This window comes from Dendrobates tinctorius, unplaced genomic scaffold (genome assembly GCF_039654945.1).
Source record: "Dendrobates tinctorius isolate UK_male_01 unplaced genomic scaffold, ASM3965494v1 ptg000189l, whole genome shotgun sequence".
Classification (NCBI taxonomy): domain Eukaryota; kingdom Metazoa; phylum Chordata; class Amphibia; order Anura; family Dendrobatidae; genus Dendrobates; species Dendrobates tinctorius.
This window is the reverse complement of record NW_027361856.1, coordinates 12,184,237-12,200,871: the sequence shown is the minus strand read 5'-3', so window position 1 is coordinate 12,200,871 and position 16,635 is coordinate 12,184,237. Positions and strand designations below refer to the sequence as shown.

At 47.0% G+C, this 16,635-nt stretch overlaps 1 protein-coding gene across 3 annotated transcripts in view; it reads left to right on the top strand.

Annotated features, from left to right (window-relative positions):
- Positions 1-16,153, top strand: part of POGZ (pogo transposable element derived with ZNF domain) — a 30,597-nt gene extending 14,444 nt beyond the window's left edge. Inside the window, exons 3-20 of one of the 3 annotated variants that reach the window (XM_073552415.1) lie at positions 9,046-9,171; positions 9,610-9,765; positions 9,838-10,013; positions 10,130-10,247; positions 10,319-10,615; positions 10,856-11,059; positions 11,144-11,253; positions 11,376-11,668; positions 11,746-11,900; positions 12,039-12,139; positions 12,212-12,358; positions 12,472-12,603; positions 12,681-12,820; positions 13,080-13,220; positions 13,323-13,382; positions 13,451-13,566; positions 13,645-13,669; positions 13,789-16,153. In XM_073552415.1, coding sequence (XP_073408516.1) covers positions 9,051-9,171; positions 9,610-9,765; positions 9,838-10,013; positions 10,130-10,247; positions 10,319-10,615; positions 10,856-11,059; positions 11,144-11,253; positions 11,376-11,668; positions 11,746-11,900; positions 12,039-12,139; positions 12,212-12,358; positions 12,472-12,603; positions 12,681-12,820; positions 13,080-13,220; positions 13,323-13,382; positions 13,451-13,566; positions 13,645-13,669; positions 13,789-15,280 — 3,984 coding nt within the window. In that variant the 5' untranslated portion in view covers positions 9,046-9,050 and the 3' untranslated portion in view covers positions 15,281-16,153. Of the gene's footprint in view, positions 1-9,045; positions 9,172-9,609; positions 9,766-9,837; positions 10,014-10,129; positions 10,248-10,315; positions 10,616-10,855; positions 11,060-11,143; positions 11,254-11,375; positions 11,669-11,745; positions 11,901-12,038; positions 12,140-12,211; positions 12,359-12,471; positions 12,604-12,680; positions 12,821-13,079; positions 13,221-13,322; positions 13,383-13,450; positions 13,567-13,644; positions 13,670-13,788 lie in introns of all 3 variants that reach the window. The other 2 variants (XM_073552414.1, XM_073552413.1) reach the window with 2 other exon arrangements.
- The last annotated feature ends 482 nt before the right edge of the window (positions 16,154-16,635 follow it).

Sequence of the window (16,635 nt, the reverse complement as noted above, 5' to 3'; positions counted from 1 at the left end):
TAGATTCTTTTGTCTTTGTTTGTTCTTCCTTTCCACTTCTAATAGCAGAGTTCTCAATAGCATTTATCAGGTAGTATGGGTTTTTCTGGCCTTTTGCTTCCCTTCCCACATTTTTCTGGTTTAAAGCTCTCCTGATGAGTGTAGCAAGGCGACTTCCAAATACATGTTTTCCAGTCTTCGTAAGGTACACCCCATCTCTAGCAAGTAGTCCATCGTGTAGGTAATTCACTCCGTGATCCAGAAATCCAAATCCTTGCTGACGGCACTTTCGACGTAGCCAGTTGTCCACCTGCAGAATCTTATTCCACCTCCTTGATCCATGGCCATCCACTGGGAGGATGGAAGAGAAGACCCCCTCGCTCCCAGTTCTTTCACTTTCTTACCTAAGTTTTCAAAGTCACTGCAGATGGTTTCCAGGTCGTTTCTTGCTGTGTCATTTGTCCCCACATGTATTAGCAGGAATGGGTAGTCATCTGTAGGTCTGAGGAGTCCTGGTATCCTGTCAGACATATCTTCAATTTTTGCACCTGGAAGACAGCACATTTCCCTTGAGGTTATGTCCGGTCTGCAGATAGCGGCCTCTGTTCCTCCGCTGTCAGAGTTTGACAGCGGCATTTAACCCCTTCACACCCGAGCCTGTTTTTGCCTTCGTGACCGGGCCAATTTTTTCAATTCTGACCAGTGTCACTTTATGAGGTCATAACTCTAGAACGCTTCAACGGATCCTACTGATTCTGACATTTTCTCATGACATATTGTACTTCATGATGGTGGTAACATTTTTTAGATATGAGCTGCGCTTATTTGTCAAAAAAATCAAAATTTGGCGAAAATTTAGAAAATTTTGCAATTTTCAAACTTTTAATTTTTATGCCCTTTAAATCAGAGAGTGATATCGCACAAAATAGTTAATAAATAACATTTCCCACATGTCTACTTTACATCTGCACAATTTTGGAAACATATTTTTTTTTTTTTTTTAGGAAGTTATAAGGGTTAAAAGTTGACCAGCGATTTCTCATTTTTACAACAAAATTTGCAACACCATTTTTTTTTTTTAGGGACCACCTCACATTTGAAGTGAGTTTGGGGGGTCAATATGACAGAAAATACCCAAAAGTGACACCATTCTAAAAACTGCACCTCTCAATGTACTCAAAACCACATTCAAGAAGTTTATTAACCCTTCAGGTGCTTCACATGAATGAATGGAATATGGAAGGAAAAAATAAACATTTAACTTTTTTTCACAAACATTTTACTTCAAAACCATTTTTTTTTATTTTCACAAGTGTAAAAAGAGAAAATGAACCACCAAATTTTTTGTGCAATTTCTCCCGAATACGCAGATACCCCGTATGTGGGGCTAAACCACTGTTTGAGCACACGGCAGAGCTCATAACGGAAGGAGCGCCGTTAGACTTTTTCAATGCAGAATTGGCAGGAATTGAGATCGGATGCCATGTCGCATTTGGAGAGCCCCTGATGTACCTAAACAGTGGAAACCCCCCACAAGTGACCCCATTTTGGAAACTAGACCCCTTAACCCCTTCACCCCCAAGGGTGATTTGCACGTTCATGACCGGGCCAATTTTTACAATTCTGACCACTGTACCTTTATGAGGTCATAACTCTGGAACGCTTCCATTGATCCCGGTGATTCTGACATTGTTTTCTCGTGACATATTGTACTTCATGTTAGTGGTAAAATTTCATTCAAATAACTTGCGTTTATTTGTGAAAAAAATGGAAATTTGGCAAAAATTTTGAAAATTTCGCAATTTTCCAACTTTGAATTTTTATGCCCTTAGATCACAGAGATACGGCACACAAAAAACTTGATAAGTAACATTTCCCACATGTTTACTTTACATCAGCACAATTTTGGAACCAAAATTTTTTTTTGTTCGGAAGTTATAAGGGTTAAAAGTTGACCAGCGATTTCTCATTTTTACAACACCATTTTATTTTTAGGACCACATCACATTTGAAGCCACTTTGAGGGGTCTATATGATAGAAAATACCCAAAAGTGACACCATTCTAAAAACTGAACCCCTTAAAGTGCTCAAAACCACATTCAAGAAGTTTATTAACCCATTAGGTGCGTCAGGAATTTTTTTGAATATTTAAAAAGAAATGAACATCTAACTTTTTTTCACAAAAAAAATACTTCAGGTTCAATTTTTTTTATTTTACCAAATGTAACAGGAGAAATTGGACTGCAAAAGTTATTGTGCAATTTGTCCTGAGTACGCTGATACCTGATTTGTGGGGGGGAACGACTGTTTCGGCGCATGGCAGAGCTCAGAATGGAAGGAGCGCCGTTTGACTTTTTCAATGCAAAATTGGCTGGAATTCAGATCGGACGCCATGTCACGTTTGGAGAGTCCCTGATGTACCTAAACAGTGGAAACCCCCTACAAGTGACCCCATTTTGGAAACTAGACCCCCCAAGGAACTTATCTAGATATGTGGTGAGAACTTTGAACCCACAAGGGCTTTACAGAAGTTTATAACGTACAGCGGTACAATTAAAAAATCATATTTTTTCCACAAAAATGATCTTTTCACCCCAATTTTTATTTTCCCAAGGGTAACAGGACCCTAAAAGTTATTGTGCAATTTGTCCTGAGTATGCTGATACCCCACATGTGGGGGTAAACCACTATTTGGGCGCATGGCAGAGCTCGGAAGGGAAGCAGCGCCATTTGACGTTTTTGGCTGGAATTGAGATCGGACACCATGTCGCGATTGGAAAACCCCTGATGTACCTAAACAGTGGAAACCCCCCACAAATGACACCATTTTGGAAACTAGACCCCATAAGGAACTTATCTAGATGTGTGGTAAGAACTTTGAACCCCCAAGGGCGTCACAGAAGTTTATAACATAAAGCCGTACAATTAAAAAATCATATTTTTTCCACAAAAATGATCTTTTCACCCTCAATTCTTATTTTCCCAAGGGTAACAGGACCCTAAAAGTTATTGTGCAATTTGTCCTGAGTATGCTGATACCCCACATGTGGGGGTAAACCACTATTTGGGCGCATGGCAGAGCTCGGAAGGGAAGCAGCGCCATTTGACGTTTTTGGCTGGAATTGAGATCGGACACCATGTCGCGATTGGAAAACCCCTGATGTACCTAAACAGTGGAAACCCCCCCACAAATGACACCATTTTGTAAACTAGACCCCCCAAGGAATTTATCTAGATGTGTGGTGAGCACTTTGAACCCCCCAGTGCTTCACAGAAGTTTATAACGCCCGGGCGTGAAAATAAAAAATTCGTATTTTTTCCACAAACATGATCAATTAGTCCCCAATTTTTTCATTTTCCCAAGGGTAACAGGAGAAATTGGACCCCAAAAGTTGTTGTCCAATTTGTCCTGAGTACGCTGACACCCCATATGTGGGAGAAAACTACTGTATGGACACACGTCAGGGCTCGGAAGGGAAGTAGTGACGTTTTGGAATGCAGACTTTGATGGAATGGTCTGCGGGTGTCATGTGCGTTTGGAGAGCCCCTGATGTACCTAAACTATTGAAACTCCCCACAAGTGACCCCATTTTGGACACTAGACCCCCCACGGAACTTATCTAGATGTGTGGTGAGCACTTTGAACCCCCAAGTGCTTCACAGAAGTTTATAACGCTCGGACGTGAAAATAAAAAAATCATTTTTTTCCACAAAAATGATATTTTTGCCCCCAAATTTTTATTTTCCTGAAATTGGACCCCAAAAATTGTTTTGCAATTTGTCCTGAGTAGGCTGATACCCTACATGTGGGGGTAAAACACTGTTTGGGCGCATGGCAGAGCTTGGAAGGGAAGGAGCACCATATGACTTTTTCAACTCCGAATTGGCTGAAATTGAGATCAGACGCAATGTTGCATTTGGGGAGCCCCTGATGTGCCCAAACAGTGGAAACCCCCAATTCTAACTCCAACCCGAACCCCAACACACCCCTAACCCTAATCTCAGCCCTAACCCTAGCCCTAACCCTGGCCCTAACCCTAGCCCTAATGGAAAAATGGAAATAAATACATTTTTTTTATTTTATTATTTTTCCCTAACTAAGGGGGTGATAACGGGGGGTTTGATTTACTATTTGTGGCGGTTTTTATGTTTGGCAGCTGTCGCACGCTAAAAGACGCTTTTTATTGTAAAAATAGTTTTTGCATCACATATTGAGAGCTATAATTTTTCCGTATTTTGACCCACCGAGTCATGTGAGGTCTTATTTTTTGCGAGACGAGTTGACGTTTTTATCGGTACCATTTTCGGGCACGTGACATTTTTTGATCGCTTTTTATTCCGATTTTTGGGACGCAGAATGAACAAAAACCAGCGTTTCATGAATTTCTTTTGGGGGGGGGTGCGTTTACACCGTTCCGCGTGCGGTAAAATTGATAAAGCGGTTTTATTTTTTGGGTCAGTACGGTTACAGCCATTTAGGTCGTTTTTTTATGTTTTGTCGGTTTTATGCAATGAAAACTATTTTATATAAAAATTAATTATTTTTGCATCGCTTTATTCTGCGAGCTATAACTTTTTTATTTTTTCGCAGATGATGCTGTGTGGCGGCTCGTTTTTTGCGGGACAAGATGACGTTTTCAGCGGTACCATGGATATTTATATGCGTCTTTTTGATCGCGCGTTATTACACTTTTTGTTTGGCGGTATGATAATAAATCATTTTCTGCTTCGTTTTTTATTTTTATTTTTTAAGGGGTTCGCTAAAGGGGTTAACTAATGGGACAGTCTTATAGGGCAGGTCGTTACGGACGCGGCGATACCTAATATGTGTACTTTTATTGTTTTTTTTTTTTATTATTTTCAAAAAATGAATTTATTGGGGAATATTTTTTTTTTTTTTTTTTTAATTTATTTTTACATTTTTTTTAAATTTTTTTTTTACTTTATTACATAGTCCCAGGTGGGACATCACTGTCCTGTGACAGATCGCTGATCTGTCACATCACAGATCACTGTGACAGATCAGCGATCTGTCACAGGCAGTGCCGAAGGCTTCCTCATGCCTGCGCTTTGCAGGCACTGAGGAAGCCAACTTCCTCAGGTCCCCGAAGGCCCCCGTCGCCATCTTGGATTCGGGGGCCTGGAGGATAGGAGCCCCCCCGCAGCAGCGCTGCACATTGCGCTGCCGTGGGGGGCTCAGGGAAGCACGGAGGGAGCCCCCTCCCTGCCGATGCTTCCCTTTAACTCCCGATACACCGCGATCATGTTTGATCGCGGTGTGCAAGGGGTTAACGTGTCGGGGGCGGTCCGTGACCGCCCCTGACACATTGTGCTGGGTGTCAGCTGTGATAATCAGCTGACACCCGGCCGCGATCAGCGGCGCTCACCACGTGGGCGCCGCTGATCGCGGTAGACGTACTATCCCGTCCACGGTCATACGGGCCCGGGTACCGTGGACTGGATAGTACGTCGGATGTCAGGAAGGGGTTAAAGAACTTATCTAGATGTGTTGTGAACACTTTGAACCCCCAAGTGCTTCACAGAAGTTTATAACGTAGAGCCATGAAAATAAAAAATCATTTTTTTTTCCACAAAATGACCTTTTAGCCCCCAATTTTTATTTTCACAAGGGTATAACAGGAGAAATTGGACCCCAAAGGTTGTTGTCCAATTTGTCCGGAGTACGCTGGTACCCCATATGTGGGAGAAAACTACTGTTTGGGCACACGGTGGAGCTCGGAAGGGAAGTAGTGACGTTCTGAAATGCAGACTTTGATGGAATGGTCTGCGGGTGTCATGTGCGTTTGCAGAGCCCCTGATGTACCTAAACAGTGGAAATCCCCCACAAGTGACCCCATTTTGGAAACTAGACCCCCCAAGGAACTTATCTAGATGTGTGGTGAGCACTTTGAACCCCCAAGTGTTTCAGTAAAGTTTATAATGTAGAGGTGTGAAAATAAAAAAATCATTTTTTTCCCACAAAAATGATCTTTTAGCCCCCAATTTTTATTTTCACAAGGGTAACAGGAGAAATTGGACCCTAAGAGTTGTTGTCCAATTTGTCCTGAGTACGCTGGTACCCCATATGTGGGAGAAAACTACTGTTTGGGCACACGGTGGGGCTCGGAAGGGAAGTAGTGACGTTCTGAAATGCAGACTTTGATGGAATGGTCTGCGGGCGTCATATTGCATTTACAGAGCCCCTGATGTACCTAAACAGTGGAAACCCCCAATTCTAATTCCAAACCTAACCCCAACACACCCCTAACCCTAATCTCAGCCCTAACCATAACCCTAACCACAAACCTAACACCAACACACCCATAACCTTAATCCCAGCCCTAACCCTAGCCCTAGCCCTAACCTGTGTACCTGCTTTTTTCTTTTTTTTTTCTTTACTTTTTTTTATTTTTGTGACAAAATCGCTGCACTGCGATCTGACTCATAGTAACGCCACTTCTCCTCTGAACTCACACTAACAGATGATCAGAAGAGAAGCAGCGTTACTATGTGACAAGATCGCTGCCTGGCACACAGTAACGTGACTTCTCCTCTGATCTCACAATGACAGATGATCAGAGGTGAAGCAGCGTTACTGTGTGACAAGATCGCTGCCTGACACAGCTGTGCCAGGCAGCGATCTAGTCACACAGTAACGCTGCTTCACCTCTGATCATCTGTCAGTGTTAGATCAGAGGAGAAGCCGCGTTACAATGAGTGAGATCGCCGGGAAACAAGCAGCTTTCCCAGTGATCGCTCGCATTGGCTGCTGTGACGCTGACGTCATCAGGACCTGAACCAATCAGGTCTCGATGACGTCGGGGGTCCCAGCATGCATTGTGCACCGGGATCCCCGCGTTGTAAGGTATGTGGGGGTCCCGGGGGGCACAAAACCGCCGACAGTAGATAAACGTCGGCGCTGCACAAAGCCCAGCAAGCGCCAACGTTTATCTACTGTGGGCGGTCGGGAAGCGGTTAACAGGTTATTAGCCATGGGTGGATCGCGATTCCACCCGGGGCTGTTTCAGGCCAAAACAGCTGACGTGTCCCGGGAAAGATGTGGGCTCGCCGCCAGAGCCCACATTAAAGGGAGTGAAGTGACCTGCGCAATACTAAAATTGCAAAATATTCAACATTTTTGCCAAATTTCCATTTTTCCTAAATAAACACAAGTCATATCAAATAAATTATACCACTAACCTGAAGTACAATGTCACAAAAAAACAGTCTCAGAATCAGTGGGATATGCTGAAACATTCCAGAGTTGTAACCTCATAAAGTGACAGTGGTCAGAATTTTAAAAATTGTCTTGGTCGCTAAGGGGTTAAAGTGACAGTTCTGTGCCGACAGCTGAGAGGTGTGGGGACCCATGCCGTCGCTCCCAGCACCCACAACGCTGTGATCGGTCAATCTGACAGACCGATCATAGCACGATCGGGCAGGAGATGCTGAAATTTCGGCATCTCCCGCACGGTCAGTGCAGGAGCTCAGCGCTGCCATCTTGTCCCTCAAAAAACAAGCCACCATACAGCTCCATAAGTGGAAAAATAAGTTATAGCTCTCAGAATAAAGCAATTCTAAAACAATTATTTTTTCTATAAAAGTTTTTATTGTATATTGCTGTAATCGTAGTGACCTAAAGACTCAAGCCCCCGTTACACACTGCGATATCGCTAGCAATATCGCTGTAAAGTTACCAATTTTGTGACGTTGCAGCGATATTGCTAGCGATATCGCTGCATGTGATACCTCCAACTGGCTCCCCCGCTGGTTATCACTGATCGCGCGAGAAGCTCCTGGACCATGCCTCGTCGGCCACTTCCTGCTGGGCTTCCTGTGGCGCCGACGAGCGACGTGTGGAGCCGGGCGGGAGGACGCAGGATCGCCGCGTCTGACAGGTAAGTAGCGATCCCCGTCCCCAGCGATGTCGCTGGTGAGATCTGCCTATGTGGCAGCTCACTAGCGACCACCTAGCGATGCACCAGCGATCCTGACCGCGTCATATCGCTGGTCGGGATCGCTGGTGCATCGCTAGGTGTAACGGTACCCTCAAGCTGCCTTATCAATTTTACCACACCCGGAACGGAGAGAAAAAAAAAATTCCTGAAGTGCTGGATTTTGTTGATTCTGCCTCCACAAAAATAGATAGCGATCAGAATAGATAGCGATCAAAAAAGTTATGTGCCCGAAAATTGTAACAATAAAAACGTCAGCTCGTCCCGCAAAAATGAAGCCCGCATATGACTGTTGGCCGAAATATGGAAAAATTATAGCTCTCAAAATATGGCGATACCCTAAAAGACGCTTTTTTGCATGTGCTCACGTTGCGGATTTTGATGCGGATCTATCTCTACCTATCCGCAAGCGTTTGTGCTGAACAGTCCGGTATGTGCACATACCCTTAGTATGTGACAGAAGCTAAATATAAAAAAGGATATAAATTTGGTATCACTGTAATCGAGGAACAGCGTAAAAAAATAAAAACAATTCTTCACTTTTTGTGGATTCAAAATCTCAAATGATGCTCCTTCCATTCTGAGCCCTGCCGTGCGCCTAAAGATTGGTCTTCCTCCACACATGGTTTATCGGTGTACTCAGGAGAAATTGCACAACAAATATTGTGGTTTATTTTCTCCTGAAACCCTTCACAAAATAAAAAAATAAAATTGAAGTAAAATTTTTGAAGAAAAAAGTTAATGTTCATTTTTCCCTTCCCCATTGCTTCAATTCTTGTGGAGTACCGAAAGGGTTAATAAACTCCTTGAGTGTGGTTTTGCGCACCTTGAGGGGTGCAGTTTTTAGATGGTGTCACTTTTGGGTATTTTCAGTTGTACTAACCCCCTCCCCCCCAACTCACTTGATGTGGTCCCTAAAAAAAAAAAATATGGTTTTGTAAATTTTGTTGGAAATGAAGAATTGGACAGAGCTGTGGTTGGATTCTTGTTCATTAGTTTTCTAGTCCTGAACTTTACATACCCTTCCATATCTTTACTGTACTGGAACTTGCCGTTCTTTTTCTATGTAGCTGTAGCCCCCTGTCATTGCTGATATGTTGTGTTTTGCAGGAGCCATGGACACAGATTTGTTCATGGAGTGTGAGGAGGAGGAGCTGGAACCGTGGCAGAAGATCAGCGACGTGATCGAGGACTCTGTGGTGGAGGACTACAGCTACCTGGATAAAGCCAACACCGGTAATGCTCCAGTCTACTCTCACTAGACTTTTACATGTGGTGAGCTTATATTGGTGGGTGTCCACGAAGCCTAGACCATAGTGACCGCTAAAAGGCAGTTGGGTGTCTGGCTGATAAGACAAGGGTCTCTAGCCGTTCATTTTACCAATCACTGGGGACTCGGGTGTCAGACCTCCAAAGGACAAAACATTTGACATGCCTTCCTGACTGATGCTGATCTGGGCACATGTTGCCTTGTACAGATGGGAAGATACAGCTGGCCTCTGTGTATTGCCTTGTAGTGGTTACTGCCTCCATGGAGCATCAGAGAATTGCTGCTGTGATGCTACCCCCTCGTTACCGAGTCCAGGGACCTCCAAGTGATTATCTGTAAATATATCACATGTAGAGGGTAGCAGGATTTTGGCATGCCGCCTGATCAGTGCTTTCTTCTCACAGTTTCCATCAACCTTCAGCCGGCCACTGTGTCTGTGCCTGTGGTGCATCAAACCCTGGGCAGTCACTACACAACTGCCACCACCGTGACCAACACCATCAGCCAGAATACTGACCCCACGAAGAAAACCGTAGTCACACTGATCACAAATAACAGCGGTAAGTAGCAGTGCACACTGGCGGCATCACTGCCCTGTAAGAGCCGCCATAAAATCGGTCTTTCTGTTCTAGGCACCGCACCGATGGTACAGCAGAGCCCTCAGCCGCTCATACTCACCCAGAACGCAGCCCCGGGCCTAGGCACCATGGTTACTCAGCCTGTGCTTCGTCCCATGCAAGTGATGCAGAATGCCAACCATGCCACCACCAACTCCATGGCAGCTCAGCCCATCTTCATAACAGCACAGGTAGGAGCAGCTAGCGACCTAGTTCCCACCCATGCTCCTCTCTGAAGGAATTACTTTCTAAGGGGATGATAGGATGATAATCCTCCATGTCAAAATGACTGTATTCCTTGTTATAGGGCTTTCCTGTAAGAAACGTCAGGCCGGTCCAAAACACTGTGAACGCAATGAATCAGGTGGGCATCGTGTTGAATGTCCAGCAAGGCCAGACGGTCCGGCCGATCACCATTGTTCCAGGTAAGTCAGATCTTTGCTAAGTCTCCAGTATCTGCTGCATGTCCTGAGTTTTCTCTCCCTCTCTCCAGCAGCGGGCACACAGTTCATGAAGCCAGCAGTAGGTGTTCCACAAGTGTTTTCTCAGGTGACACAGGTCCGGCCGGCGACCACTGTCTCCGTGCGTCCTGCCACAAACACCTTCACCACCGTCATCCCTGCCACCCTGACCATACGCAGCACGGTGCCACAGTCGCAGAACCAGGTGAACAAACCCATCTCCAGCACCTCCACCACATCTGCACCCAGTCAGCAGCCTCTCCGACAAATCACCGTGCAGCAGCCAACCCAGGCATTGGCTATCTCCCAGAACCAGAACAACCCCAAGCTGGGTGAGTACTTGCCAGGGATTTGGCACCACCACTAGGTGCAGGACGTGCGTTTTTGTGATACTGGAGCCCGAGCAGTAAATATCCTCTCTCCGTCATGGCTGATGGGACAGCGGACTGTTCCTCTTCATGCTCCTTGCTTTTGCCCGCCTTTCATTCTCCCATCTGAACTTGCTGTGAGCTTGTGTCCTCCATGTCCGCAGCCTGATGGGTATCGCTTTGTGCTGTCTTTGTGCCTTGCAGTGAATATTTCAAGCCTGGTGACTGTTAAGAGATCTGGAGAAACCACGGATGTGGTGAAGTTTGTGAATGCAGTGAGCGGTAGCCAGACCACCACCCAGAACTCTACGCAGCTCATCCTCTCCAGTACCATTGGCAACAATGGCACAAGCCCAAATGTGGGCACCATACAGGGGGGCGTTCAGTTGGAGTCTCTTGGACTGAAAGGTACCGTTTTCTCCTGGATCATACAGTAGGGTGTGTGTCTGTACTTACACATTCTCAATTACATTTGTCTCCTATGCCCCCCAGCAGCAGCACCCGCTGGAGCCCAGATGGAGAACCCCGACTCTTCCAGGAAGTACTGCCCGAGGTGTCAGACGCCATTCCGGGTTTTGGAAGCTCTTCGGGGCCACATGTGTGTAAGTATCAGATTGATGGTAAATGCTTGTATCCAGGAGGTGACCGGCGCCATCCTTTGCTATGAAATCGCCATGCGATGGTAGTGGGATAAGTCTCTCGTTGTGTCCCTCTCTCTATGTAGTACTGCTGTCCTGACCTTGTGGACTTATCCCAAAAAGGGAAGTCTGACTCTGAGCTGTCCAACCAGCCTAGCCCAGAGAAGTCTGCCAGTGCACCCAGCAGCACAGTGCCCCCAGCTGTCAAGCCCCAGGAGACCCCAGCAGATGACGCCTCGCAGGGCAAGCTCATCATGCTGGTAGACGACTTCTATTATGGCCGAGATGTTGGCCAAACCTATCACATGCAAGGGCTTCCTAAAGTGGCCACCACCTTCCGCTGTATGCACTGCTCGAAGCGGCTGAAGAATAATATCAGGTGAGCGCAGTAATAAAGCCGCAGCTGCCTGTGTGACTTATCTTGTCCTAGTTCTGAAAGTTTCTGCTTTCTTCCAGGTTCATGAATCACATGAGGCACCACGTGGAGCTGGACCAACAGAATGGCGAGGTGGACGGGCACACCACATGCCAGCACTGCTACCGACAGTTCTCCACCCCGTTCCAACTACAGTGTCACCTGGAAAATGTACACAGCTCCTATGAGTCCACTAGTGAGTAACGGGCACTATGCCCAGTTGTAATTGTACCAATTGCATTAGTCCATATGGAGACTAATGTGCCACCCTGGTATTTCCCAGCCACTGACGTCTGCTTGGCATTGGTGTAATCTATTGCCTCCTTGTTTGCAGCAAAGTGTAAGATTTGTGAGTGGGCGTTTGACAGCGAACCGCTCTTCCTGCAACATATGAAAGACACCCACAAGCCCGGGGAGATGCCGTATGTGTGCCAGGTAAGGGCAATGTTGGCATGTGCTCACTCCCAGATGCCTGGCTTTTTCGTGTGAACACCTCTCCTTTTTCAGGTTTGTTCTTACCGCTCCTCAATCTACGCAGAGGTGGACACTCATTTCCGGCTGAATCATGAGGACACGCGGCATTTGCTCTGCGTCTATTGTCTGAAGGTATTTAAAAATGGCAATGCCTTCCAGCAGCACTTCATGCGGCACCAGGTAAGGTTGTGGTTCTGTGCTGTGCCTCATGTCTGCTCGATCAGCTGCTGTGCTGCTCTTACAATGTGAACTTTTACTTTTTTGCGTGATGGTCTCCATCTTCGGCCAAGCAGAAGAGCATCTACCACTGCAATAAATGCCGGCTACAGTTTCTTTTTGCAAAAGACAAGATCGAACACAAGTTACAGCACCACAAAACCTTCCGCAAACCTCGTCAGCTGGAGGGTCTAAAGCCGGGCACAAAGGTGAGATCCACAGTGTACTTAGCGAGTAATGGTCATGAAAGCAGTCAGCCCGTAAAGTGTAAGTGCTCTGCCCACAGGTAACCATTCGCGCCTCACGAGCACCTTCACGGGCGCTTCCATTGTCCTCTGATACCCCCACACTGCCTCTTCCGGACATGATCCCCAGCACTCTCGTTCCACCAGCTGAACCAGAGGAAGCTGAAGACTACACACAACGGTCAGTCACGAGAGGCGCCCACTGGCCTGAAGTAGGAACCTCCTATTTTACTATTTCTCAATATTTAGGGTTATATTCTAAATGTTAATCCAAGGGGAATGACAAGGTGGGGTGTGTTATGTGTTTCACTAGCCATGTGTGTGGCTGGGTGTCCTTATGTCATGTATGCACCTCCTAGGGTTCCAGCGCCGTTGCTTCCAGCTGATTCCTGACCTGCTAAAAGATGGCTAACATTTTGCTTCTTTGACGTTGGTTTCAGGGTCACCATAGGAAAGCAGTCATGCCTGGAGTGCCGCTTTAACATCTCTGATTTCCACAATCACTTCCCCACTTACGTGCACTGTTCTCTCTGCCGCTATGGCACCTGCTGCTCCCGAGCCTATGCCAACCACATGATCAAGTGAGTGGATGATGGTGGTACTAGACGACTATATTATCCTGTTGTTGTTAAGTCCGGCAGAGGGCAACGTTTGCGATAACCTGACTGTCTGTAATTCTTCAGCAACCATGTCCCACGGAAGACTCCAAAATACCAGTCGCTGTTCAAGAGCTGCTTGCCCAGGTGAGTGGTGGGCCAGTAGGGGAATGGAGTGCTGCCCAGTGATGGCTGATTGTGGCTCTTCTCTGCAGTGATGAGATGGTGCTAACCTGCTCCTCCTGCCCTTTTGTCACGAGGATTGGCGACGCCATGGCAAAACATTTGGCTTTCAACCCAACCCACTGCCATGCTTCTGTAGTGTGCACAAGTAAGTGTCCTCCATGTCCTCCGCTAGGAGATGATATCATGATCCCTCTATTGTAACTTCACTGCTTTTTCTCCGCAGGTTCTCCCTCTCCAGACCTTTCATGGTGAGTAGATCTTCTTTATCCTCTGACTATTGTAGCAGTGTCTTGTCTAGTCATTAGTGACAGATGCCGCTCGTGTCGAACTTCTCCTTATTCATATGCCTTTTTTTTTTCCGATGCAGGGTCTTGGGACCTCGGGAGGAGTTAAATGACAGGACCAGTCCACAGTTATTAGAGGAAGGTGAGGTAAAGGATGACCAGGATGTGTCCAACACCCCCAGCCCCAAAGAAAAGGAGCAGAGAATAGATGTGGATGAGCTGGAAGACGGTGAGGTGGAGTCCGGTGAGGCTGGCATAGGCAAGGAGAGTCAGGAGCAGCTCAGTGTGAAGAAGCTTCGCGTGGTGCTGTTTGCCTTGTGCTGCGGCATTCAACAGGCAGCTGAACACTTCTACGACTCTCCAAGACACATCTGCCGCTGGCTGCGGAGGTTCCAGGCTGAGATCCAAGGCAACCTGGCAGAGGGCAAATATCTGGGCACCGAGGAGGAGGAGAAGCTGGCAGAGTGGGTGCTGACCCAGAGAGAGCAGCAACAGCCCGTCAACGAAGAGACTCTCTTCCAGAAGGCCACCAAAATTGGCCGTTCCCTGGAAGGAGGTTTCAAGATCTCCTATGAATGGGCAGTGAAGTTCATGCTTCGGCACAATCTGAGCACACACGACAAAGTTGCAGTGGCCAACCGCCTGCCCAACGAGATGGAGGACAACGCCCAAACATTCATTGGGTTTGTGCAGCGGCAGATACTCAGCCAAGATCTCCCGCTCTCCATGATAGCGGCTGTCGATGAGATTTCACTTTTCCTTGACCAGGACCTCCTACATAGCAAGGACCGGAAAGAGAGCGCGCTGCAGACTGTGGGCACTGGGGAGCCATGGTGTGATATCCTGCTGACCATCTTGGCTGATGGAAGCCTCTTGCCGACACTGGTGTGTTGTCGCGGTATCCTCAAGAGCGCAGCACACGTCCCCGAGTGTGTCAGGCTAGAAACTAGAGAAGATGGATTTACTGACGATGAAGTCATGGGGCTCTGGTCGTCCATTGTGTGGCAGAAACACGTGGATGGGCCAAACAACAAAGGCATGGCAGTTTTGGACTGTTACCGATCACACCTGTCAGACGAGGTCCTGGCGCTGCTCAGCTCCACCTGCACACTGCCGGCCATTGTTCCTGCCGGATGCAGTGCGAAGATACAACCTCTGTACGTGTGTATCCGGAGGGCAGTCACCAACTTCCTGCACAAGAAATGGCAGGAGCAGGCCCGTTGCATGGCGGAGGGAAGCTGCAGCTTGGAAATGCTGCTGCAGCTGGTGGTTCGCTGGCTGACTGAGGTCCTAGATGTAATAAGTGACCACCCTGAACTGGTCCAGCAATCGTTCCTTGTGGCCAGTGTCCTGCCGGGAACTGACGGCACTGCCAACACAAGCAAGCGCAATGCCGAGATGCAAGAAGAGCTGATCGACCTGCTGGAAGGACAGCTGCAACTCAACCTAGACGAACAGGACGAGGATAGCGACAGCCCTGCTGAGGAGTACGCCGACCTTGAGGTACTGCATCAGCTCTTCGAGGGAGATAGTGACCCCGAATCCTTCTATGGCTTTGATGACACCGATCTATAGACCAGGAGACTGATGCCAAGTTCCCCCTTTGTTAACCATTCCACCGTATTTAGGACTTCATGGCATTCTGTTTATGATCATTTTTTCAAGGGTGGGGGGGACCTTTAGTCCTCTTGGTCCAGAGATGCTACCTCTCCTCTAAATGAAGACCCCCCCCCCCCCCCCCCAGGACTTGTAGCTGGGGGAACAGGCACCTCCCTTCCTGTAGTTTGGTTTTCCATTGAAGAGGTTTAGATCCTTACCCAGACAATATATAATAGAGCCAGTAAAGACTGAGTAGGTTCCACCTGACGCTGGTCTCCTTCGTTATGACCTCCGGAGCAGCGCTCCCTCGCGTGCGGTTAGTTTTATTTAGCTTTCTTTGACAGTTTTGGCTCCCCTGGAGTCGGATGGTTCTGGCCCAGTCTCTAGCGTGTACATTACTGGATCCATAGCTTGTATATAGTGAGATGCAGAATACAGGCAGCACCAGGATATTGTGTTTTATTAGGTGAAGATGTGAATTTTTTTATATAATATATATAAAGTATCCTGTATTACACCCTGCTGGTACCAATAAACCATTTTCTGTGAGCGTGCCCTGTACAGATCCTTCATCCAACCCCCAACATGTCACCACACTTACTGCTGTTTTGTATTGTTGATTCCTGTGCCCCTATAATGTACGGGACTCTGCACTGTCTGCCCCCACCGTGCAGAGGAGCCTGGGGGGAGGTGCCGTCACAGCAGGGTCACCCTTACAAGACAAACACTAGTGGATGCTGGGGTTAGAGAGCAGGGGTGTAGACCTCTGGATGAGCCCTGGATGGAGGGGGGATCCTAGGTTTTTAATGTTTTCTTTCATTTTATTTCTAATAAAATTGTATAAACTTATATCTTGTCTGTGATGACTTGGTTGTGTCTTCCCCAAACAAAACAAATCGGGTATGGAAGGAAAACTTGGCCACCCCGTTACTCCTCTGGGAAATCCTATGACTTGCAATTGGTTCAATTGTTCATTTTTGGGATAGCACAAATGAGGTCTACTCCACTGTGTCCACATAGGAAGTGAGACACTGCCAGAAAGGAGCCCAAAGTGACTCCCTCAGAATGAGGGGCTCTGTGCGAAACGTGTTCTAGTCCGAGCACAAGTCCTAAACTAGCCGGCAGACGATCAACTATGCAGTACACAAGGCACGGCCTCCATCCGCTGCAACGTGTGGGACACTGCACCACATAGGACATGGCCTCTGTACTGGGCACAGCCTCCATACACTGGACAAACTCCATATGGGGTATAGCCTCCATCCACTGCACAGGAGGCAGTCTTGACATCAGGCTTGCTTTCTCACTAGTTCAGATTCTAGAGCTTTATA